We start from the raw sequence: 23,610 nt of genomic DNA on the forward strand, positions 1-23,610 counted from the left end.
CTTAGCTGGTTTTTCTTGGTAGTATTTTCTCCCTTTTTTGGTTGGTCTTCAGGAAGTAACCCATCCCACGGGTTCATGAATCATGTAGTCCTGCTGCTGAAAACAAGCAAAATGCAATTAAAACAAGTGCTTTGTATAAAATGGTTTGTCTTGTAATTGCAGGGCCGAGAAAGAGCCTTGCAAGAGAGCTAATACACGGGGAGGGGAGGTGAAGTGCTCGCCCGGCCAGCAGCTAGTAAATTGTTTCTGATCAGATCTACTTGAAACACAAGGATCTCTGCCAGTTTCTGCGTTTTAAACCTGACATTTCTCTCTGCTGTGAGAATTTTTTTTTTTTAATAATCTTTTCTTCCCAGTCTGCAGCGTGGGTCTGTGCAGAGCGCTCTCTAAAGCGTTTGTGGTGGCTTATCCTCAGGGCAAGGATCTGCTGTGGGAAGGGCACCAAGGAAGACTTGGGGAGCACTTGTTCTCTGTGATTGAAGCGCAGTGGAAGTTGCGTGTGAAGCTGTGCGTGTCCTCTGCTATTCCTGCTACTGGGGTGTTCGCTGCCCGGGGCTCGTCCTTTGTGTTCTGCGGCTGAGCTAGCAGGAGGCAATGGCAGTGGGGAGCCACATCTTCATGAAGAGCAGGAGGGGTAGAAGGCTGTAGCGGTAGAAGGTCAGGGAAAGAATGGACTGGGATGTGGAAGCAGAGGGGTTTGGTTCCTTGGGTAGCAGCCCTGGGGCTGGGAGCAGAAGGGAGCCCATGCAAGCCCTTCCCGGGGAGATGATACAGGAGCACAGTGGCGGAGGTGATGGATGTTGGTTTTTTTTATCTCAAGCTTTGGATGACTTTCCCATTTGTGCTCATTTGCAGCTTGTTTTAACAATCCTTTTCTTCTGATTGCTCAGTGGTTTTTATTTTCCTGCCTAAACAGAGCTGCTGCTTTCATAACAGGGGCCAATATTGCAGCTTGTGCTTCCTCTTTCCCCTTTGTGATGGTGTGACAATGGTGACAAACATCTATTGTATAAGCAGTAGCTGTGCCTTGGCTTGTTTTTTTGCAGGGAGCTGTCCCGTTCTGCCTGCAAAGTTCCTGGGAGTGTCAGACAGTGGGGACAGAGCACCCTTTGTAATGGGGAACTGGTCTGTGACACTCGGAGGTGATGATGGGGGTCTTAAGCAAGAAGGGTTTTTATTTAAACTAATTGGGCTTGAAAAATTGTATGTACTTGTCCAAATCCTCTACCTTTGCTTTCCTCGGAGTTCTGGTCTCCTGTGGATGATTGGATGTTTTCTGTTTTGAGGCTTTTTTCGTAGCTAAGCCAGTTGCACACTGAAGCATGTCCAGTGTTTAACAAGACCCTTTGTGTGCTAGAACTGCATTGATTTATCTTTTTTTTTCCCTACAAGATGAAGACTGCCTTATTTTTATGACCTGCAGTGTGTACAGCAAATACAGTAAAATCATAAGAACTGGATCAAGTTGGATTATCAGAATTAGATCTGAACCCAGAATGAGTTTCTGTTAGTAGAGCAGGGATTATTGTGCCAGGTTAATAGTGGTGCTTCCATTTATCTTTAAACCTGTGTTTAGTGTAAGGTTTCATAGTAGCTGTGTCTAACTCTTACAGTTTCAAGGTGCTTGTGTTTTGGAAATGCAGTTGGTGTAAACACTGCAGTTGGGACAAGCAATCTGTCAACTGTGTTGGTCACTTCTTTGTGAATTAATAAATAACTCCTCTGAGTTAGGAAGGAACTCCTGCAAAGTGTTGACACAGTATCTTAGCCTCCTGTTGTAGATTAAATGACAGCAGTTCTCAGCGTGGGGTTGCTTGGTGCAGTTTGGGTGTTGGAAACCTTCAGGCCCGCACCCAGAGCTGTTAGCCACGAGCTCTTCCACTCGCTAGAGCCCTCGTGCTTTGCTAATGGGGTCAGTTATAAGTGAAATGGAATCCCCTGGATCATGTTTAATTATCTTGCTCTCTGCCTAGTGCAGCAATCAGTTATTTTATTCTGGACAGTGTGAACTGCTTATTCCTAAAATATTTCTGTGGAGAGCCAACTGTCCTCCCTTTACACAAAGAGATGGAAGAATGGGACATGAAAGAAGAAGTGCAAGACCCTTCACGCTTCCCTCCTGGTCCTTCATCTCTTCGTTCCTGGTGTTTCGGTTCCTTCATTCATCTAAAAAGGCTTTGAGTAGGGCCCCGTAACGTGGGATCTTGAAGTGCTTGTTCCAGTTCAGGCCAGGTGATGCCTGGACTCCCAGTGATGCCATTGCAGTGGGGAGACTGGTCCTAGAGCTGCTCTGGGATTTGGAATTGACACACTGGACTTGAAACAAAAAGCCAGTTATAAATCTTCTACATCATTATTATGATATTTCTTGACATTATGGGAACGTGTTTCTCTCTTCTTCACTCGGATCGCGAAGGTATTTGGCAGTCTTTCCAAGTTAAGCTTTTCTTTTTTTAATGTTAATGATCAGTAAGATGCAAGTCCATTATTGTGAGTGGGTTTTTTTTTTTGTTTTACTTTTTTCTTTGTTTGTATTTCCTTACACTTGAAGAGTATTTTTCTTTACTCCCTCCCCATCCCCCTCACATAAACCCCCTGTGAAAGGTTTCCTGCAGCAAAATCCTGGTTGCCTTAAAGCAGCAGTCTGATTTACCTGTCAAATCCAAAGATTTTTCTGTGGATTTCTGGGTTATACTTCAACCTTCTGTTGCACTTATTCAGAGCGAAGGCTGGGGAGCGGAGAGCCGAGCTGCAGAGCCCAAAGGTCGAACGCTGGTTTGTGTATGGTTTTCTGCTGGAGAGAGAAGCAGAAGTGGTACAGCTGCTCATCTCCAGGAGTCCAGGAGATGAGGGGAAGGAAGGGCGAGGGGAGGCAGGGAGGAGACTCCAGTGTAGAGCAGCTCCATGGCCCTGCTGCGAGGTGGCCCTGGGGCCTGACGGCTGGATGGACCCTCTGTGGGGCTGGAAGGGTGATTGTGCATCGTTGCCAAAATGTGTTCTCTGTCTTCTGAGCTCTGAGGTCCTTATTTCCACACTGCCTCCACAGAAGCACAAATGGTGAAAGTATGAAAACCATGTCATGTCTGGCAACTTGTGGAAGGGGTGAGGGAATGCTTGTTCTTGGGCAGCTTAATTGGATCTGTGCGTTGCTCCGTGCCCTGTTTCGCATGCTGGCATTTATAAATGGCCACGCTTGATTGCGAGTAAACCCATTTCGTGCTTCCATCTGAACGCGTGACTGCTGCAAAGCACTGCTTTAATGAACTCTTTTGCATATGGTTCTGTCAGTGAAATTAATTTTGTTTTGCAGCATCCTTGAAGTGCATGGGGAGGCTCGTGTGAGCAGTAGTGATCAGATCCCCGTCTCGGGGGCTTGTACTCTAACTTGGGACCGGAGGCAAAACCTGGAGAGAGCGGGAGAGGCGGGAGCGTACAGCTGGAGCACAAGCTCCTTGGGCTCCTGAGCCCAGCCCTGGAGTCTGTCCACTACGCCAGCATTTCTTGACGTTACTGAACTGCTTCACACTTGTGGCATTCCCTCCTCCTTAATCCCTCGCTCTTTTGAATCCCACCTATCGCTCTACTAGTGTAGCAAGAAAACAAAGTCGGTTTGTAGAACAAAATCGTATTTCTGCTGTTCATAAGGATGAATTCTGTCGGCAGACAGCACCAACTCCCAGCAGTGCCTTCTGACAGATGCCTGGGAAGGAGCGTGCCTGTTTGGGAACACAGCACCCAATGCCCCAGCTTTCCGGGTCCCTTTCCTATGTGGAAGAGGTGGTTGGGCAGTGCTGGCCCCGGCTGCATGCCCTCTGCCCGCTCCCGCTGTGCTCCCCGTGTTGGGGAGCTGCCAGTGGCTCTGCCTGCCGGTGCCTGCCTGGAGGAGGGAATGCTGCATGTGCACACAGCAATCCTGGAAGGTGTCGTCTTGACAAACTTCACTCTCTCCTTACGTGTTGAAGAAAGGTGGTTAATCAGGATTAACTAAGGCTTTAGCCTGGAAGGGTGAGAGTAGCTGCTAGCGCAGGACAGATGTCAGGCAGGGGCAGGTGGGGTAATGCTTCTTGTCTGGGCTTGTTAAACGCAGTGGAGAATCCCCTCTGGTCCTGGCATGCTGCACTCTGCTGTTCTCCTCTTGTTTTTACTTTTTGAAGTGTTACAATAACTGGCGGTGCTTTTTTTCCCCTCTGCGGGAGGCAAGGGCCTGGCTGTGTGGGCACCGTTCTGTGCTGGCCCTGGGGACGGCTGGCTGCCCGCAGAGCCACCATGTTCTCCCACGGGGTGCTTCCTCCGGAGCCCCAGCGCCTTGTCCTCAGTGCGGGATGGGAGACAGACGGGTGAACCCCAGGCTGGTGCTGAACTTGGGGGGCTGTGACCCAGCTGTCCCTACGTGCACAGGGAGATGCTGCAGAGGTTTTCTGCCTCCGGCTCCTGGCAGTAAGGGTGGGTTGCTGGCTGTGCCACTCTGCTGCCTGAAGGCAGCTGGCATCGCTGCTAGCCTCCGAGGAGGAGGAAGGCTCGTTGCACTCAGTTGCCCTGGTTTTCTTTTTTTCTGCTGTGTGTAGCCTGCAGCAGCTGAGCCAATGTGTCCCGAGTGCTGGAAGCCGTGCAGGTCTGTTGGCGGCAGCCAGTGGCAGAGCCCTGGCTAGGAAAGAGCATAATGGTCCCTGCTGGCAGCATCTCTGCTGGCACTTTCACCTGGGCAAAGGGTTGCTGCTAGCCTTGGCTTTGTCCCCAGCCTGGGAAAGAATGGAAGGTCTGAACTGCACACTTTCCCCAGAAAAGGACATCTCACTTCAGAGAGGGGAATTTGCTGTTTCTGTGTGTGAGCGGAGAGAACAATTTACGTAAATGCTCTTCATGAGATGTCTGCTGTAGAAGTTGCTCAAACGCATCTATGGGTTTAAAAAAAAATAATCTGGTTGAACAGAACTTGATGATGTTCAATGAAAGATGAAGAATAGCCTTTCTTTCCTGCTCACGTGTGTCATTGTGTCAGGTCTCTAATGAGCTGGCTTCATCCGTTCATGTACAAAAACCTTTCCACAGCTGCTTCCTACCAGCGGCACACTAGAAAGTAGCAGACTGACATTTTCCCTTTAGTTGTCTTTGTGATCTCGAACAATAACAGCAGCAAAGGAGAGGCCAGTAGTTCAGCTATGTTTGGATTTATTTATTGCATCTATTTAGAGCAATACATGAATGATTATTAAACTTTCAGTGGGCTGATAAAAATGATAATGCGTCTTTGCCGTAAATCTGCTTTATAGATGGACAGGGACTTGTTTGGTTATAGGGTGCTTGCATTAGGGGATTAGATAAGTGTATGCAATCGATATGAAATGATGATTTTTTTTCCCCTTATCTCTTTTGATGGTGCCACTTCCATTCAGGGTGCCTGTGTGCTGGTGCTTGCACGTCTCGGGTAAAGCAAGATTCATTCCTCCTCCTGCCAAACTCATAGGGGCTGAGCTGAGGAGGGAGGCTGGAGGTGCACGTTCTGTGTTGTCATGGAAAGGTGTTGGGAGGGAGCTTCAGAGTCCGTACTCGCTCCTGGTGTCTCACATCCGAAACAGCTGCACTAAAACCTTTCTTGACCCGCTCTTAATACCCTCTGGTGATGGACAGAGTCTGTTCAGATGCACCACCTATACTTAACAGAGCCAGATTAGGGGCAGAGGATTAAAGGCTATGGGGGGTTGGTTAATGTGGTGTTTTTAATGTGTCTTTATGTGTTTTTTTTCAACAAAGTGTTTCTTAACTCTGTGTCTGCAACCAGTTGCAGTTGCTTTTGCATTACTGCAGTGGGTTGAGCATAAGCAGGACCAGCAAAACGGCATTTTGTCCTCTCTTACTTGATGAGCAAAAGGGGAAAGTTTGAGGTTATGTTTTGCCTTGTACCTGTCCTTGTGTAATCTTTCAGCAGCCTGGATGCAGCCTGGGTGGCTAAGCAGGTATCTTGGGGAGGGCCTGTTGCAGTTGTGGCCTCATTTAAACTGAGGTGGCTGCCTGAGCTGCCCAGATGTCACCTGGATTGCACTGTCACAGACTAAGTCAAACCACCTTAGCCTTGCAGTGCCCCACAGCAAGGGCAGGAGACCTGCTGCCCCTGGATGGCAGCTGGTGAGCTGGAAGGGGAGTCCCAGAGAATAAATCCAAAGAGGTTCAGCTAGGACAATGCTTAAAGATGAGATGCTTGCTTGCTTTGTCTTGCTGACCACCAAATGTTATTGGAGCTGCTCAGGAGTTGCCAGGCTTGCCAAGACGTTTCAGTCCCCCATCTACTGCACAGGGCTGTAGGGTCCCCACTGCTTGATCCTACAGCCCACTGCCCTCAGCTGGAGCGAGGGGGCTGGCTTTGGAGACAGGGAATGGTGTGGGGCTGTATTTGATTGCTGAGCCATCTAGTTGAGTTGAGACTGTGCTTTAGGAGTTTCTGTTATTTTTCTCAAATTGTTAAATTGTTTATTCGAGTCAGTGCCTTTATCTCTCGCTTGGGTTTAATTATATTCCTTAATACTGACTGTTACGCACTGCGTGTCTGTTGCTCCTCCTTTACGCCTTGCCATCTTGGATTGCTTCGCTGCCCCAGTATCTTGCAGTGTACTGGGAGGAAGGCACATAACATTTCAGAGAGCGGCAGATGCAGAGGTTTAAGTAATAACAAACACACTTGTAGCAGCGATGGCAGGAAGCATGAGTAACGCTGGGAACACGCTGCTATTGCTGGAGTGTTTTTGTAGCAGAGCCTCTTGTGAGGGAATTGCGTCTGATATTTTGTAGTGCTTCCTGAATCACTTCCAACATCTTGTGATCTGTCTCCACAGGCAGCTCTTTATCCTTGGTCCACTCAGGATGCAAGAGTGTTGAGGAAACCAGAACAGCTATCATGGAGATACTTTGGAGACGGGGAATGACACAGATACAGCCCAAGACACGTGGCTGTTGCAAATCCCCGGGGTTCTCTCTGCTGCGGGGTGTTACAGGCTTGCGCAGCTCGCTGTAGGACAGCACATCACCAGGAATGCACATCAGTAAAAGCCAGCGGGGGTCTAGACTGGAGTAATGTGCTGGTGACACTGGGAGAGAGGCGATAAGAAACACTAGCCTGGATTCCTGAAGTCCTTACTTATGTCTGTTTCCATACAGAACCCCCCCAGGCCCCCTTTTTTACTTGAAATACCAGATTCATTTCCTCCTAGCGATACTAAAGACCCTTTTATCCTCAACTCTGTCTAGACTAGGACTTAAAGTGCGGTGGTAGCACCTGTTGGCTAACTTCACTAAAACAAACTAGACCAGATTAAGCAGCCGGCTCATAGCACGCTGACTGAAAAGTGTTAATGCTAGCCTGATGATTTCATACCTTTTTATATCTTAGTGCAGAGAGCACCATACGCTGCTGTGGGGGGTGTTGTGGAGGGTGTGTGTGTGTGTTTCAGCACCTCTCTTTCTTTTGGCCCTCTTTGGTCAACTCACTGCTGAGGAGAATGGGCTTGGTCTTGCTGTGATTTGCGCTGCTTTTGGAGCCCTCCTCCCTCAGTGACAGTACTGGCCATTGTCATCTTGGCATGCTGAGCTGGATGCAGGAGGGAATGGGAAGGATGAATAAGGCCATTAAAAGTCAAGCGTGTTATTGCAGAGGCACGGGTAGCAGTTCTAGAGAAAATATGTAGTGAGATAGCCACTTAAGACTGGGTGAAAATCTCTGCTTCTCACTTCAGTGATTGATTTTCAGTTTGGAACTTGACACAGTAATTTAAGGGCTAAATTTAATTTTCAGTAAAATTTTTTTGAATAAAGATAATGTTTGCAAAGGAAGTCTATGCAGGCATGTCTTAAATTCTTCCCTACACCTTTGTCTGGGTGTGTTCAGCTAAACACGCTGCTGTGAATAGCAGCCTTCTCTCCTTGCTACGGATGTTTTGGATATTTTGGAATATTAATTCTGCCTGATGCTCCATGACCCACTACATCCTGTCAGCAGTGTCTGACTGTTAGCTGGGCCCATGGATTCAAGTCATGGTGTTGTGGGGCTGGAAGGGTGATGGGCTCTGATGCCCCAGCTCGAGGCAGGACCTGGGCCTGAGACCTGCTGCTGGGCTCTCTGGGTATCCAGCAGCGAGGAGCTGCCTTGTGAGCACCCTAAGATGGGTCAGCCTGGAGCTTTCTTAAAAATAAAAGAATGCATGGTGCTCTGATCAAGAAACTAGTGTTCTGTCAATCTAATGGGAGAAGTGTAAGACCATGAATTGCAATAAAGTTAGTGGAAGTGGGACCCTGCACCGTGGTTTTCAGCTGAAGGATGTTTAGTGATGTGAAGGAAGGATCTGGTTACGAGAGCATCCATGATCTAGGCTAGTCAGTGTCAGCTGGTGGAATGACAAGGTTGTGTGTTTAGGTGTGACTTGGGGACAGTGGGTTTCTAGCACAGCTAAACTAGGCTTCCTTAGGTTGTTGCCATCTTGTCCTGATGTCTGCTGGGTGAATGTCAAGTGTTTAGGCATCGGACCAGGATCTGCAAGTATGTTGGCTGTATTTTCATGGGTTAGTGTTACAGTTCATAAATTGGTGCAACACCAATAATTCACTAGACTTTCTGCTGAAGGAGGGCAAGAGGTATCAGGCTAATGCCTGAAAGAGGCTTAAGATCGTTTTTAGACTGTGTTTTGTCACTATTTTCCTGCCAGTTGATCTTGTTTTGCTCAGCGGGAACTAGGAACAGAGAGAAGACTGTTTGGTGCCCTCTAATCTTTGAGTCCCTGTAGAATGCTCCCCTGCAGGAGCATCCCAAGCTGACGTTACGTTGAGCACTGAGCAGCGGTGTGCTGGCTGGCACCTGTATGGTGCAGAGGTGAGCGTTTGCCATGGACCACTCACTTGTTTAAAACTGTGTTTACATATTTTATGTGGGAGGGTGCTGGTCCCTGCGCAGGCAAGGGCAGTAAATCTGTTGTCAGAAAGGGCTTGCACATATGTAATAAGAGCAGATTATTTCTGTTTTCTCTTATTTTGCTGTCTTGAGGCAGGTGGACAGATTATAGAGGATAGAGAATATATGTTTATCAGTCCTTTTCTGTCTTTTTTATCACCTCCTCCCCCAGCTTCTGGTGACCCCATTTTCTAGAGGGATAAAGCAAGCAGCCCAACCTCATTTCTCAAATCTGTTGCAAAGTCTGATTAGAGAAATGGAGGAGCTCCGGTACTTGTGCGCGTGTGCAGCCTGCCCGACCCCCTCGGGGCGGCCGCTCTGCCGCAACCTCCCCGTGGGGTTCTGGCCCGGCAGGTACAGTCTGGTCTCTGCTGGTGCCACTGCCCCTTTTTGGGGACCCTGATAAGTACCGTGGAAGCACTTTCTGTCTCTCCGCAGGTGTCCCAAAGGACGTAGGTGCAGCACTGCTAACATGGCACATCCCAAACAGGATTGCTTTTCCTGGTAGCACGCAGCATGGGATGGTTGGGGAATTGCTGTGCGATTGCAAAGAAAAGCCTGGTATTGACTTTATGGTTAAAATCAGTGGAGTGGGAGCGTGGGGGTGGCTGACCCGTGACCACGTGTTTGATGAAGGTCCTGCTTGTTTCATGAGTGGCAGGAGGAGCAGGCTGGCTTTCCCGGCTGCAGCTTGACGCCTCCTTGGAGACGCAGAACATGCTGGCTTTTCGACAGCAGCAGTGGTGTCTGCTGCTCAGAAAGGAGCCCTGGCTCAGCTGTTGGGTCAGCCCACCACGGCATGTTACTCCAGAGACTATTCCCACTGAACGCTGGCTTCTATCCTCCAGAGCCTGTGCCATGTTCCCTGGTGTGCAGTGATGATTGCTGGCCGGCCGTTCGGGTGGTGTTGTGGAGGTACAAGTGAGATCAAGGAGCTGGAGCAGAGAAAGTATTTCCTGGATGTTGGTTGTTGTAAAGGAACAGCCTTGCCCTAGTAAACCCTGGTGTGGGGTCCCAGCGGCTTTTCAAGGAGGAGGAGGAGATGTTGTCCCAGGGAAGGGGCACATGTGGCCCGGCTGGAGGCTCAGTGCAAACTTCAGCATTATAAAAGGTGTCTGCAGAGCTGCAGGGCAAGGATAAATCTGCAAAGAGCAGATTTTGGTTGCTGGTGAGCTTCAAGCCCTTCCTGTTTGTGTCCGGAAGAAAAACAGGTTTGAGCAAATCCCTTGGGTGTGCTGGTGTCCTTCTGAGACGGCTTTTCTGGAAATTCAGGAGTAAATTAGATGCATTTCCCAGGCTCTTACGTGTATCCAAAGTAGCGCCGGTTGTGCACATTGCACCTGTGACTGAGTCCTGCCTTGTCTGGAATTCCCTGGTCCAGCAGCACCCGTCGGGTACCGCACTGCTGTGGCTTTTGTTGCTCTGTGACGCTTCGGTTCCTTGTGCTTGCTCCAGCTGGAGGGAAAGCTGCACCCCTGGCTGGGACGGTCCTTCATAACTGTGTACAACCCCAGTGCGAACTGCGCTTTTCCTCCTGCTCGGTGGTCTGCCCTAAGCAAGTTTTCTGTTTTGGTAGTGGCGATAGGAGAGGGTATGTAGGATGAGCAAGTTGTGCCTAGTGGATACTTGATACCTAGTGGAGAAAATTACATAGTGACCGCACTGCTTATGTGCTTCAGAGGGTGTCTGATGCAAAGTAAGTTTTCCCTTCTGGCGTATTATTGGAATGATCAGTTTGTAGAAGCATCTGCAGTTTTGATGTACTGATCTTGGCTGATTCCTGGAATTGGATACTTATATTAGCGTTGAGCATTCTGCGTCTAGGTTTTGGGAAATTTATTACCTCACCAAAGCAGGAATGAGCTAGACAGCATGAGTGGGCGTTAGGAGACTTGTTTTGCTTAAGCTTAAATACTTGTTTTGAAGTAATAAATAGATGATAAATAGATTTTAAATATATAGATTATATAGGTTTATCTTAAATAAATATAATTGATATTAATAGATAAATAATAGATATCTTAAATATCTATTATATCTACCTGAAATAAGAGATATCTTAAATAGATTTTGGGAATTGAACGGTTTCAGATTCTGTGGTATGTGGACAGGTATGATTAAAAATACCCTTTGCTCTGTGTTAGCATGGGAAATACTGCCTGTCATTGTCGGTGGATTGAAGTGAGCTTGCCTTGCTCTTGACTTATGTGAAAGTATTGCAGGTTGATTGTTTTGGTGTTCATCTCATCTAATGAGTCCCAAGTTTGCTATGAACATTTCTGTTTAAATGCTGATGCAGTTCCTCCATAACCACTGCCATAACCCCTCTGGTCTGTTCTCAGAGCAGGGGGCAGTTTCTCTGCCCAGCAAGGCATCAGCTTATTCTCTAACTCGAGGCGTGCAGAGCGTCCCGCACACGAGGGTACATCCTGGCCTGTCCCCAGGTGCTATGGGGAGGCAGTGCCCATCCAGAGCTGTCGGCAGGCCCCGGTTTTGAGTGCGGTGTCAGCTCTGCCAGTCTGATTGTGTGGGCTTGGTAAAGGGAAAAGCTCGATTCTTGTGCTTTTGCTGGACACTGTCTCTGTCTCTCTGCAGAACATTGTGTCCAAGAACGCTATGCAGTACCGTGGGAATGCCCAGCACGATGCGCAGGAGTTCCTGCTTTGGCTTCTAGACAGAGTCCACGAAGATCTGAACAATGTAGTGAATTACAGCGGCATGCCTCCACTCAAGGTAAGGTATTTTGCTGGGAGCCAGCGTGGGAGAGTAGCTGTAAGTTTGCATGCAGTCTTTCTTTTTAAATTATTTCTCCCCGTTGGCTTCTCAAATCTGATACTTGGTATGGAACAAAAACTTGGGTTAAAATACTGTTTGTTTCTGGCCCTGTGAATGTAACTAGCTGTTTCACGAATCCCTGGCCAGGTGTTCCCCAATACAGTCACTTGTGAATGGTCACATCCTCCTCTGAAAGAGCTGGAAGGCATTCCAGGGGAGGGACTGCCAGGCACATCATCTGGTGGGAGATCCCTGCCTTTCCTTGGGCTGCCCTAGCTGCTGCATTCCTGCATAACCACTCGTGTGAGCAGAGCACGCTTGTTATTTAAAATTATTGTGACCTTTTTCTGGTGGTTTTGGGCAAGGGGGGCACGAATTCAGCTAGGAATACTGGAGTCATCTCTGGTGCACCTCCACGCCTGGGTGTGCTTCTAGGGTTTATTCTTCTCTTTTAGCCACCGCTGGAGGATGACGTGCTGCTCGAGGGACCCGCCTTTCCAATCAGTAGTACTTTTGTGCAGGAACTCTTTCAAGCCCAGTACAGGTATATTTTGTAAATTTTGAGGCATTATTGCATGTATCGGTGACCCCAGTACAATTCTACCCTGATGCTAGCTCCCAGTACAGTTGAGACTGGTGTCACTGTGTTAACAGCTATTTCTGAATTACTTCTGAATGAAATCTGAACTAAGATCTTGCTCCAGAGGAGAGAGAGAATTTCACTACTTTGAATTTGGTATATTCTGTGAAAATCTGCAGTATGTACCACCTCTTCACCTGCCGTGACGCATCCTGAAAGCAAGTCAGTGCTCAGTGGAGCAAAGACGCAGGACAACTCAGTGCTGTTTACCCTGGCTGTTCAGAGGCAAGAGCCTGTGGCAAGATCTGGAGGTGCCTGGAGGTTGCTGGGGAGTTACGGATCCCAGGTGTCTTGTAGAGTTCCTGTTATCTGGCACATGGGAATTCTGAGCTGAATCTCTCACTGTCCCTTCAGGGCTTTCCCATGAGTTTCCCATACTTCCTGGGAAGCAAGCTTTCTAATTTCAGAACTAATCCGAGAAAAGAGGCTAATTTCCAGTGCTCCTCAATGAAGATACCTCGACGGTATCTGTGTTGCTATAAGAATTTTAATTGCTGGGCTTTCTCCCCAATATTTGCCAAGGCTTTCTTTGCAAAGGAGAAATCTTAAGCCTGGTATAAAACACAAAGCCAGTGTAAGGTGCAGGTTAATTCTGACTGTGAGAGGTGTGTTGTCTGGATTTTTCCCCTTCTGGGTAAGAGAGATCTGTACACCTGCAGTGCTGATTGTTGCCGTCTCTTTCCCATCACTTCCTCTCTTCTCAAAGAGAAGCCCATTCCGGGTCTTCCATGTTGGAGCTACTGTTAGTGAATTATTAATTTTGCAGTGACGTTTATTAAAAGCAAAATTCAGGGAGTGGAGTGAAGCTTTTTCCTGGCATGCCCTGTAATGAACTTTGAGACTAATTACTTTAAAAGGATCTAGAAATCAGGAGGCTATCATTTACAGCAGCTATGTCTATACAGCCTCTGTGAGAGCCGCTCCGAACGGAGAAGGAAGAGCAGAAAGGGGCAGCCAGGTTGATAGGCAAAGGCTGTTATTTGTGATTTGATGATTTATCCATTCCTGATGAAATGAAGTGTAACTCTGTCCTATTATTGATATTTGTACTAGGTCCTCTCTGACGTGCCCTCATTGCCAGAAGCAGAGTAACACCTTTGACCCTTTTCTCTGCATCTCTCTGCCGATTCCTTTGCCTCACACACGGTACGTAACTGTCTTGAACTTAACATTGGCTGTTTCCCATGCATATGGTGTTGTTTAATTTGGTACAGAAGGAAGAGGAGATGTCAGCAAAATCTCTACGGTAAGTCTTTAAAAAAGATAGAAAGGACCATATGGGGCTTAAATTTTTTGCTTTGCAGGTAAATTAGAAAATGGAGCCTTTTACTTCTTTCAGAATGGCCTTCCGCCCCCACCCTTAACTTCCTGTAGAATTAATTTTTGAGAGAAAAAAATATCTTTGATTCAGGTAACCAAAATATTTTGCTTCTGACTTAATTTATAGCATTTTAAAATTAAAAAGGGGAAAAGGATGAAAGACTTTTTTTTTTTTAACCTTTTTTCTACTTTCTTTAGAACAGTCTCACTGATTGCTCCGACTTCAAAAAATGAAGTTAAAAGCCTTCCTGCAAAATGTTTTGGGTTTTTTTTGAAAGACAGCTGTTGCCAATAAAGAAAAAAAAGCCACAGGCAGAAAAAAAAAATCCAGATAAAAAGTTCAGAGCAAAGATAGAGGTGCACAGCAAAACCACCCGTTGTATAAATAAGCAGCTCCTTCACCTGATGTTTTGGATGCAGAAAACTTGTTAGGGGTTCAAGAAGCAATGGAACAAAGTGATGAAAGGACATATTTAATATGACTCGCATTTGGTTCAGCCACCACCTAGTGGAGGCTGAGTGGGCTTCCCAGGGAAGGGTCCCCGGTAGCCAGCTGCCCTGCTCTTCTCTTCCTGAGGGAGTACTTGTGGCTGCTGGTGGAGGCAGGATTGAGTGTTGAGAGGCAACTTGGAGCAGCTGTTCCCAGCAGTAGCTCTCCAAGTGCTTTAAGGTACTGCCTCGGACTGTCCTAAGCTGCATTCCAGGATCCTCGTAAGAAAATTATGATTGCCTTGTCATAGAGAGTTTTATTTTTAACTTTGTGGGACTTTTTTGAAATGACGTTCTGCTTGTGGGAGCAACTTACCCCAGTCCATGTGGTAAGAAAGGAGTCTTTGGAAATCAAACATACTGGCCTGGCTGTGGCTGAGCGAACTCCAGGGCGAGGTGGATCCAGACTGCTGGGAGGGCCCTGTAGCTTATGGGCAGGCTGGGTGCACCCAGGTTGGGCTGACTCTGTTCAGGGTACTGCCAAGAAGGGCTCAGCCCAGCGCCAGCAGTGCCTCCTGTGCTCTCCACAGGCCGCTCTACGTCACCGTGGTGTACCAGGGGAAGTGCTCGCACTGCATGCGGATCGGAGTGGCGGTGCCCATCTCTGGAACGGTGGCCAGGCTGCGGGAGGCTGTCTCATCAGAGACCAAGATACCCACGGAGCAGGTAACGGGCCGATCTTGTCACCCACATGCCCTGCCTTCAGCAGGAGGAAATGCGGAGGCTTTCATCCCATGTTGCATATGAAGAATTGAAATTTGCTGCCCATGGTTGAATGGGGGAAGCAGGGTAATGGTAATCTGGATCATGCTTTTCCCTGTGCATTGGCATTTTGAAACTTGGTGACGGTGGGACAGCCATCAGTGGGATGTGCAGACCTTCTGCCTGATCACACGGCAGTTAGTGCATGCAGGCAGTGAGGGAACCATCGGGCACCTGTGGGGAATTCCTCCGTAGGGAGAACTTCGGAAAAGCTGTTGGATCCCACAAAAACCTCTCCATGTGCTGCCTTTACCCCAGCTTCTCTTTTATGGAAGTCCTTTTCCCTGTTCCTTGCTCTGGCCAATGCCAGAACGTTTTGAGGAATGCCGTCCCGTAGCAGGAAGATCCAAGTTGAGAGATGGAGCAGCTCAGCTGGACCAGGCACGGGTGGTTTAATGGGTTCTGGTTTGCTTCTGCTGACTCTAGATCGTGCTGACGGAGATGTACTATGATGGGTTTCATCGTTCCTTCTGCGATACTGATGACCTGGACACCATTCATGAAAGCGACTGTATATTTGCCTTTGAGACCCCAGAGATATTTAGGCCTGAGGGTATCCTTAGCCAGAGAGGTAAGTCAATAACTCTGCTTAATGTCTACCTCGGGTGACTAGGTGATGGAGGCTTGTTTTGGAAAAGGATATACTTGAGAATAAAAGTCCCAAAAGTAGTTTATGTTTTGGTGTATTGATTTCAACTCTGACTTTGTCCAGACTCATTCCAGCAGACATAATGGTGTTGTCAGCCGGGAGGTTATCAAGAAGCAATGTACGCTCCTTTCTTCCTCTTCCCGAGGCTGATTCTGCAGGCCAGGCTGGCTTAATGTGAAATCTGTTGTCAAGCTTAATTTAAAGACCTGCTAGGGACCAGATGAAGCCACTGAAATTGTGTTATTTAAAATCAGATTGCCAGTGATGAATAAACAGTCTCAGGAATGAACAAACACTTTCTCTTTCAAAGCTCAAAAACCTCAGCTTCTCTGCATCTCCCTCTCAGTGAAAGAGAATAATTGCGTCCTGGGTAGACAGAGCGTAATCAAAGGCAAATTTTATTATTGGAAGTAACAAGCAGGGTTTCTGTCACTTTAGCTTTTCTTTCGGGCAGACAAAGCTATGAGTGCTTGTACAAATTACTGTGAAAAATCAGTTAGGTGAGCACTTGCATATAATTTCTTTCTGTAAAGAAATAGTCACTATGAAAAGTAATTGCTCTTTGAAGCCTTCATGCAACTAATAAAAATGATCTTGATTCCGTATTGACCTGCTCCTCTGCAGCTGAAGGAGACTTTCTTCAGGGCGCTAAAGGCAAATGACGTAACAAAATGTTTCCTTTCTCCTAATTTTTCAGGAATACATGTGAACAATAACCTGAATAACTTGAAATGTGGCACTGAGCACTCCCGAACAATATCTTACTCTCAAGGAACAGTGAAGTCTGGAAAACTGGAACAGTCCTCTACTAAACCAGCAGCAAATGACAAGATTGTCTTGCTGGTGTGTAACAGGGCGTGCACTGGACAGCAGAGCAAAAGGTGACTGGCAGCTTCGCGGTCAGAGTTACTCTTCTGGCTGCTTCCTTGATTGACCTGGGTTTTACTCACCATGTAGTGAAAGCACAAGGTGAAGGAGCGACAGATTGCGTGTCTAGTTTGCGTTAGGTGCTAAAGAATCATGTTGATCAAAAAAAATTAATGAATGCAGCAAAATATTCCTAAATTGGGTGAACTTCAAATAGTCCTGTGTTACTGGAAAGCGATGAATGCAGACCAGTGGGAAGGACATACCGCCTCTCTATAGAGCTGCCTGGTTTCGTTGAGCAGCAAGCACGTCTGCCTGGATCCTGTCACGGGTGGAAATTTTTAATTGGAGTGCAAACAGGGCATGGGAGGGAAGTGAGAAATGACCATGGCAAAGGCATTTGTACCAACCACAGGCTGAGAACTCTCTCAGCTGCTTTGTTTCACAAAAAGTTGTCCTAGCCGGGTGACAATTGCAAAGTTCTGCAGCCTGAAGCAAGTGGCTTGAGCTCGGAGCAGGACTGCAGCCCGTTGAAAAGGGCCCTCTGCATGGGCAGCCATAACAGTTTTCTTCAAAGTTAAGCACCTCTCCTCTGGGGACGAGTTTTTAAATGCCTTGTTTCTGGGGAGGTTCACCCAAAGCATGCCGAGCTCTGTAGGCGCTGAGCTGGGTGTCAGAATTTGGGGATCTGATTGCTGAACAGAATAATCTTTTTAATTTCTCCCTCAAATGCTACTCCTTCCTGTAGGTTTGGCTTGCCCTTTGTGTTGCATTTGGAAAAAACAATTGCTTGGGATATTCTACAGAAGGAAATTTTGGAGAAGATGCAGTATTTCCTGCGGCCTGCAGCCTGCATGCAGGTGAGGCAAATGGCTCATCTGTTTTGAGAGACTTCCAGCTCTGTGTGACAGGAACTACAGGGGAAGCCAGTTACTTGGAGCGGTAAAGGTGCCGCATGTGCTGAACTGATGGCTTCCCAATATTTCTTTGTGCAATAATGTCCAAGTCTGATATTTTACCTCTTTGGTGCTTTTGTCTATTTGCTGAAAGGTACAGGTAAGATCAGACTAATCAGGTGAAGAAATTGCATGCTTTACTTCCTTACCCTAAGAGGTACTTGACAGGTTAGTGCTGCTGTCTGCACTGGAAATCCACTGCTCGGTGGTGTTGGCCTAAAAGAAAAGCTGAAACATTTGCTAAGTGACTGTGTGTTTCTGATGAGAACCCCTTCTGAGAGCAGAAGCATGAAGAGGGGTGTCTTCTCTGGTCACTGTAGAGGAGTTGTTTCGTACAAAGCCTCAGTTGCTGTACCTCACCCCTCTTGTTAGCTGCTTGGTGTAGGCATATTTGAGATGTTGTGCATTTGCTTTCTCATGTAAAACACATGTTCTAGGATAAAGTACTTGTCAGCCGGTGCTGAGAGCTGGTTTGCACATAGGTAAGTTGGTTTTGAGCTATTGAGGTGCCTTCCACTCTCTTTTTTGCAGGTTTGCCCATTCAGCTTGCGAGTGGTCAGTGTTGTGGGCATAACGTACTTGCTACCTCAGGAGGAGCGACCCCTCTGCCATCCAACAGTGGAAAGGTGAGTTGGTCCTCGTTCCCAGGAGTGGTGAGAGGTTTGTCAGCTGGGAACTCAGTGTGTAGCCATGCAGAAAGGGACAGTCTTGGTGTCCAATGGGAACCAATGTACTTAAGTAAATGCAGTTTGCCAGCTTTGGCATGTTCCTGAGAATCACAGAATGGTTCGGCTTGGAAAGGACCTTAAAGACCATCTAGTTCCAACCCCCCTGCCCTGGGCAGAGACACCTCCCACTAGACCAGGTTGCTCCAAGCCCCGTCCAGCCTGGCCTTGAACACTTCCAGGGAAGGGTAATCCACAGCCTCCCTGGGCAACCTGTTGCAGTGCCTTGTCACCGCCACAGTAAAGAATTTCTTCCTAATATCCAATTTAAATCAATCAAAATCTTTCTAATATCCAATCTAAATTTGCTGTATGGATTCCTTTTACTCCTTTGCTAACTCGAGCTGTGTGGGAGTGGAGGAAGGATGAAGGGCTAGTGGAGAAAAGTTCTGCATGTAAAAGATAACATAGGCTTCAGATTGAAAGGTGGTCTAACTTCTCTCTGCTTCTCTCTCCAGGGCATTGAAGTCATGTGGACAGGGGGGAACTGCTCATGTGAAATTAGTGGTAGAATGGGACAAAGAAACTAAAGATTAGTAAGTATGAAGTAGAAAGCCCTAAAGTGTGTTCACCTTGAACGTGATGCTTGCGACTTGCTTGCGGGAATTGCGCATCCTTCAGCAAACATGACACCCCTCAGAAACTCCACCTCATGCCGTGGCCCCTGTCCGCAGGGACAGACTGGGACTGGGTGCCCTGGACTTGCTCTGGGGTGGAGTCCTTTTCTCTGTAGCCAGCGTTTTGCATTATGGAGCAGGCATCTCGGCTGTGGCTCCTTCTCCCACAAATCGTATTTGTGTGAGAAAGTTTGTGGGCAGCGAGTAGCTTTTTCTCTCTTGAGATAAACTGGAGTGGGTGCCCACTGAAGCTGTTTAACCTTGTGTTCAGCTGTGTTGCCCTGGCGGGATCTCTTGCCAGTCAGCTCTCACTTACCTGTAATGGGACAAATGCAGGAAAAAGCTGCTGATTGTACCTTCAGAATGGCTCCTCAGCAGCGTGGGGAGCGAGTGGATGTGCTGGTAAATGTGTTGTCTCCCTGATGCAGCTTGTTTGTGAATACAGAAGAGGAGTATATTCCAGACTCTGAAAGTGTCCGCCAGCAGAGAGAGCTTCATCATCAACCTCAGATCTGCACTTTATCTCAGTGTTTCCAACTGTACACCAAAGAGGAACAGGTAGGGACAAGACTGTATAGCAGCCAGGACTCGGAAGATCTTGCTGGTCCACGTGCTGCCTGAACTCCCATACTCAGCAGAGTAGCTGTTTTCTGCAAACACTGATTTATTGAGACAGGAGAATAAATTTGTAACACAACACTAGTTACCAGTACTGCTGACAGAGCTTCTCTGCAGTGAGGAGAGAGCTGTGGGAGTACTACTCTTGGGGTTTTTTTTGCCTCCTAAATGTTGATATGAGAACTTAGTCCTCTGTTCTGCAGTTTCCTCCCTGTGAAATAGCAATGTCTTTTTCTGGCGTACATTATAAAGGGTTAGAACAACACGGCTTCTTCATGGGAATTTACTGCTCTGTCTTGGAGCATTTGTGTGTTTCCAAGCCTGACCAGTGCTGGGGTGGGCTCAAGGCAGCCCCCGCTGAGTGGAGCCCCCCAAATGGCAGTGCAGTGACTGTGGAGCTCAGTTCTCCGGAAGCGTGGCTCAGCTTCTCCTCCTCTAGCTGAGCTCGTGGTGTGAGGATGTTGAAGTGGCAGGAGAGATGGTGTGCCACAGGGCAGACTAGAGATGGGTCTGATCTGACCCTTGCCTGGAACATGGAAGTGATCTGTATTTCTTTGCCAGAGGTCTCTAATCTGCTGTATAAAGGACTGTGGACCTGTGATTGAGCTTTAATAATTTTGGAGCCGCTCTTGTCACTTCTTTCAGAGGTGAGGGCTAAGTTGTTTAACACCTTAAAGCTCCATGGCTTCTAAGTTTTCTGAACACTGGGCTGTGGAGGGAAGCACATGTCGTGTTTGTGTCTTTGAAAATACGCTTTCTCCTTGGAGGACAATGAAAATCTCTGCAGTTTTTAAGTCTGTGCCATTGGGACATAGGGAGGAAAAGAGTTTCCAGAGCGGAGCGAGGTGTCAGAGATGAAATTTGAAGTACACCTGTCTTCCTTCTGTTGTGATTCTTTCTTTGCTGATGGTTTTCTTGTGAGAATACCGAGGCTGCCAAGCCTGCCTGCTTTTTGCTTTTGTTTGTTCTTGTCCCCCACTTCAAAGTGATAGGCGTTTGTAGGGTGGAAATAGCTTCTCTGCACAGCAGCACTAGCTGAGTTCTGTCTTGCAGCGGGAAGTGCCTCCTGCATGAGGCACAAGTGTCTCTCTGCTTGCCAGTATTTGAAAAGCAGCATTGGGAACCCTGAATCTCCAATGAGCTTGATAATTGTTGGAGGTACTTGGGGTGCAGGGGTCAGGGTCTGGCCTGGGGCAGCAGAGGAATGGTGGCATAGTGAAAGATGCCTTAGAATTTGAAAACTAATACCCACTCGTGCCTCTTCCTTGTAGCTTGCCCCAGATGATGCATGGCGATGCCCACACTGCAAGCAGCTGCAGCAGGGTAGCATCACACTGAGCCTCTGGACCTTACCTGATGTTCTCATCATACATCTCAAAAGGTTTAGACAGGTAAGGATGTCTGCAGTGATGCTGGAGGACTCCTTCAGCCAGGGAGTGACCTGACTAGACCACCTTTTCTGAAGCATCTGTTCTGCCCTATGCGTTCCTCTCCTGGGTTTTTGTTTTCCCCAAGCATGGTGTCACTGCAGCTCATACTATTCTATGTTTACACAGGAAGGAGACCGAAGGATGAAACTTCAGAACATGGTTAAATTCCCCCTGAGTGGCTTGGACATGACTCCTCATGTTGTTAAACGCAGTCAGAGCAGTTGGAGTCTGCCATCTCACTGGTCACCCTGGAGGAGACCTTATGGTCTCGGAAGGGATCCTGAGGATTATATCTATGACTTGTATGCTGTCTGCAATCATCATGGCACCATGCAAGGGGGACACTATACAGGCAAGTAGCCCGTAATGTTATGTGTGTTGAATTGTTTCAGAAAGAAAACAGTTGTATTTTTCTATTGAATGTCCATAACTTCTTCACCTTTCTTGACAAAAGGACCTAACCCAACTAACCAGGGCTGGCTGTGTAATACCAAAGGGGTAATTTCTATGACTTTGAGGAATGCAGCAATGCCTGTTGACCCCAAATGTCTTACTGTACGTTTCTTTGTCTGCTATTTCTTTTTTTTTACATTACTCTTCAGAGTAACGTGACTGGCCTTTCGCGTTTCAAAAATGCTTCTGGCCACTCAACGCAGAACTTCTGTCATTGCAAGAGGCTGTTATACATATGAAGTATTTGCACGTTGCCTATGTGCACAGCCGGTTTATGAACTCCTCTTTGCTTGTTCCAGAGCAGACAGAGATAAACAAAGTTTCTTGATGGTTCTTAGGATCTGTATGACTTCACACAGCAGCCCAGAAAACGCGTGTATCTGGTTTTGCCCTCTGATGTGTGTCTCTGGGCTGTTTTGTCCTGGGTGGGCTCAGTCAGGAGATTCACTGATGGAGGCAGACTGCCACAAGTAACAGAACGTAAAGTGAATGGAGCCACCCCAAATGGTATTCTGTTCTGAGCAGTAATGTTGGACAAAGAAAATATTGAAATGTGAGCTGTTTATTGTATTCTGGTGGCCTCAGGCCCCCATCTTGCCAGTCAGACTGGAAGAGGATGTGTTACATGAATAAATTTGTTCCTTTTATTCTCCTCTGAGTCCATCATAGCAGATAAGGTCATGTTTAAGTTATCATACGGCAAACTTCAGAGTAGTAGGAGTGAGGAAAGTCTAATAGTAATGTATTTTCTCTCAGCATATTGCAAAAACTCGGTTGATGGCCAGTGGTACTGCTTTGATGACAGTGAAGTTCAGCAGCTTGCTGAAAACGAAGTCTGCAAGCAGACAGCTTATATTCTTTTCTATCAGAGACGCACAGCAATCCCATCGTGGTCTGCTAATAGCTCTGTGGCAGGTAAGCCCTGATGGCGTTGTCAAGGGGTGGTTGTAGTTTGTATTTCATGGATAGTTTGCCCTTCTGAAGAATTTTCTGCCCAGCTGTGCTTAAGCCCTGCCTCTCTGTCCCAGAACTCAGTGAGCCTTGTCTCAGTCTGCTGCTCTGTATCAAAGGCCGTGTGAAACTCCCACATCTTCTGTTAAGGTTAATTATGGCAAATAGGCTGTGGAGATGGAGGAACCCCCCTCCATCCCCTTGGGAAGTTCAGCACAGAGCGGCTTGCGTCAAAACCATAACATAAAAATGTATCGAGCTCATTCCCACCGGCAGTGCTGTTGGTCTCAGGTAGGCAGCCAGCAGCTGAAGCTGTTGGTTGAATCCGGAGTGATGGGGACAGATGCAGGCTTGGTAACTTGCCTTTGGAAAGGAAAGGATTTGCACTGCATTCTTGTGGCAGCTCGAGGACTGCCCTCTACATGCATGCTGTGCTGATTCTTTTGATTCGCAGCATACTGGGACAGGCATGATTCTGTCTTTCACTTATGACCATGAATATTTCATAAGAGTAAAGACTTACTCTCTCAGCGGTATCTGGATGCTGTGGCAGCTCCAGACTCCAGGTGTTTGTCAAAGCCAGTGCAATATGTACCTGACTCTCAGTGGCCTTCCAAGGTTTCACATGTTCTGCAGTTACATGGTACTGGCCTGATATCTGTGCCTGATTCCTTGCAGGCTCCACAAGCTCCTCTCTCTGTGAGCACTGGGTCAGCCGTCTTCCTGGTAGCAAGCAGCCCAGCATTGCTTCGGCAGCGTCATCGCGGCGCACGTCTCTGGCTTCGCTCTCAGAATCAGTAGAGCTGACTGGGGAAAGGAGTGAAGATGATGGTGTGTATCAGCACTGTTGTGTGTGTGGGATACTGGGCCACTAGTCTTTCTGTTATAAGATCCCTACTAAAATAGCTGCAAAACACATAGTTACAAGGGACAGTTACTCTAGCAGCTGGGGGAGGCAGACACTGTGTTGGTAGGAGCAGGTGGGTTCTGGCACAGATGAGCTTTTCTCTGATACGAAAGCATGGAGAAGAGCAGGGCAGGAACCTTAAGGAGCCTTTCAGCAAAAGGAAATGCCATCTACGAAACCTTTCATTCAAGAACTTTTTGTGCTTGTATTTTTTCTGGGTTTCACTACAGCACATTTGCAGGGAGGCTGACATATCGCTACAGCTTAACATAGGTACTAATTGTCTGCTGCAGCACTGCAGGCTGTTCCCAGGGAGGTGAGAAGATACACACATTCACTTGTGTGTGCAGATAACAGTGCAGTTCCTAGCTTTGCCTGGGTCTTCCACCTCCTGCCTTATAACTTTTGAAAATGTGGAGCTTCAGGGGTCAGTCTGAGCATTTTGAAGTGGGCAGGGAGATGTCCCTGCAGCAGTGTTGTGATAACTGTCAGATCCAGCCATGGTAGTCACATTTCTAA

The 23,610-nt window shown here is 47.4% G+C and overlaps 1 protein-coding gene across 2 annotated transcripts in view; it reads left to right on the forward strand.

Moving 5' to 3' along the window:
* Positions 1-23,610, forward strand: part of USP31 (ubiquitin specific peptidase 31) — a 34,814-nt gene that overhangs the window by 3,412 nt on the left and 7,792 nt on the right. The window contains exons 1-15 of one of the 2 annotated variants that reach the window (XM_054212152.1): positions 11,531-11,665; positions 12,163-12,251; positions 12,467-12,572; positions 13,401-13,493; positions 14,687-14,822; positions 15,345-15,489; positions 16,265-16,448; positions 17,183-17,294; positions 17,922-18,016; positions 18,574-18,651; positions 19,161-19,290; positions 20,622-20,741; positions 20,907-21,132; positions 21,990-22,148; positions 22,863-23,015. In XM_054212152.1, the coding sequence (XP_054068127.1) occupies positions 12,176-12,251; positions 12,467-12,572; positions 13,401-13,493; positions 14,687-14,822; positions 15,345-15,489; positions 16,265-16,448; positions 17,183-17,294; positions 17,922-18,016; positions 18,574-18,651; positions 19,161-19,290; positions 20,622-20,741; positions 20,907-21,132; positions 21,990-22,148; positions 22,863-23,015 (1,813 nt within the window). In that variant the 5' untranslated portion in view covers positions 11,531-11,665; positions 12,163-12,175. Of the gene's footprint in view, positions 1-11,527; positions 11,666-12,162; positions 12,252-12,466; positions 12,573-13,400; positions 13,494-14,686; positions 14,823-15,344; positions 15,490-16,264; positions 16,449-17,182; positions 17,295-17,921; positions 18,017-18,573; positions 18,652-19,160; positions 19,291-20,621; positions 20,742-20,906; positions 21,133-21,989; positions 22,149-22,862; positions 23,016-23,610 lie in introns of those variants that run through there. The other variant, XM_054212151.1, reaches the window with a different exon arrangement.

This window comes from Rissa tridactyla, chromosome 8, assembly GCF_028500815.1.
Source record: "Rissa tridactyla isolate bRisTri1 chromosome 8, bRisTri1.patW.cur.20221130, whole genome shotgun sequence".
Taxonomy (NCBI): Eukaryota; Metazoa; Chordata; class Aves; order Charadriiformes; family Laridae; genus Rissa; species Rissa tridactyla.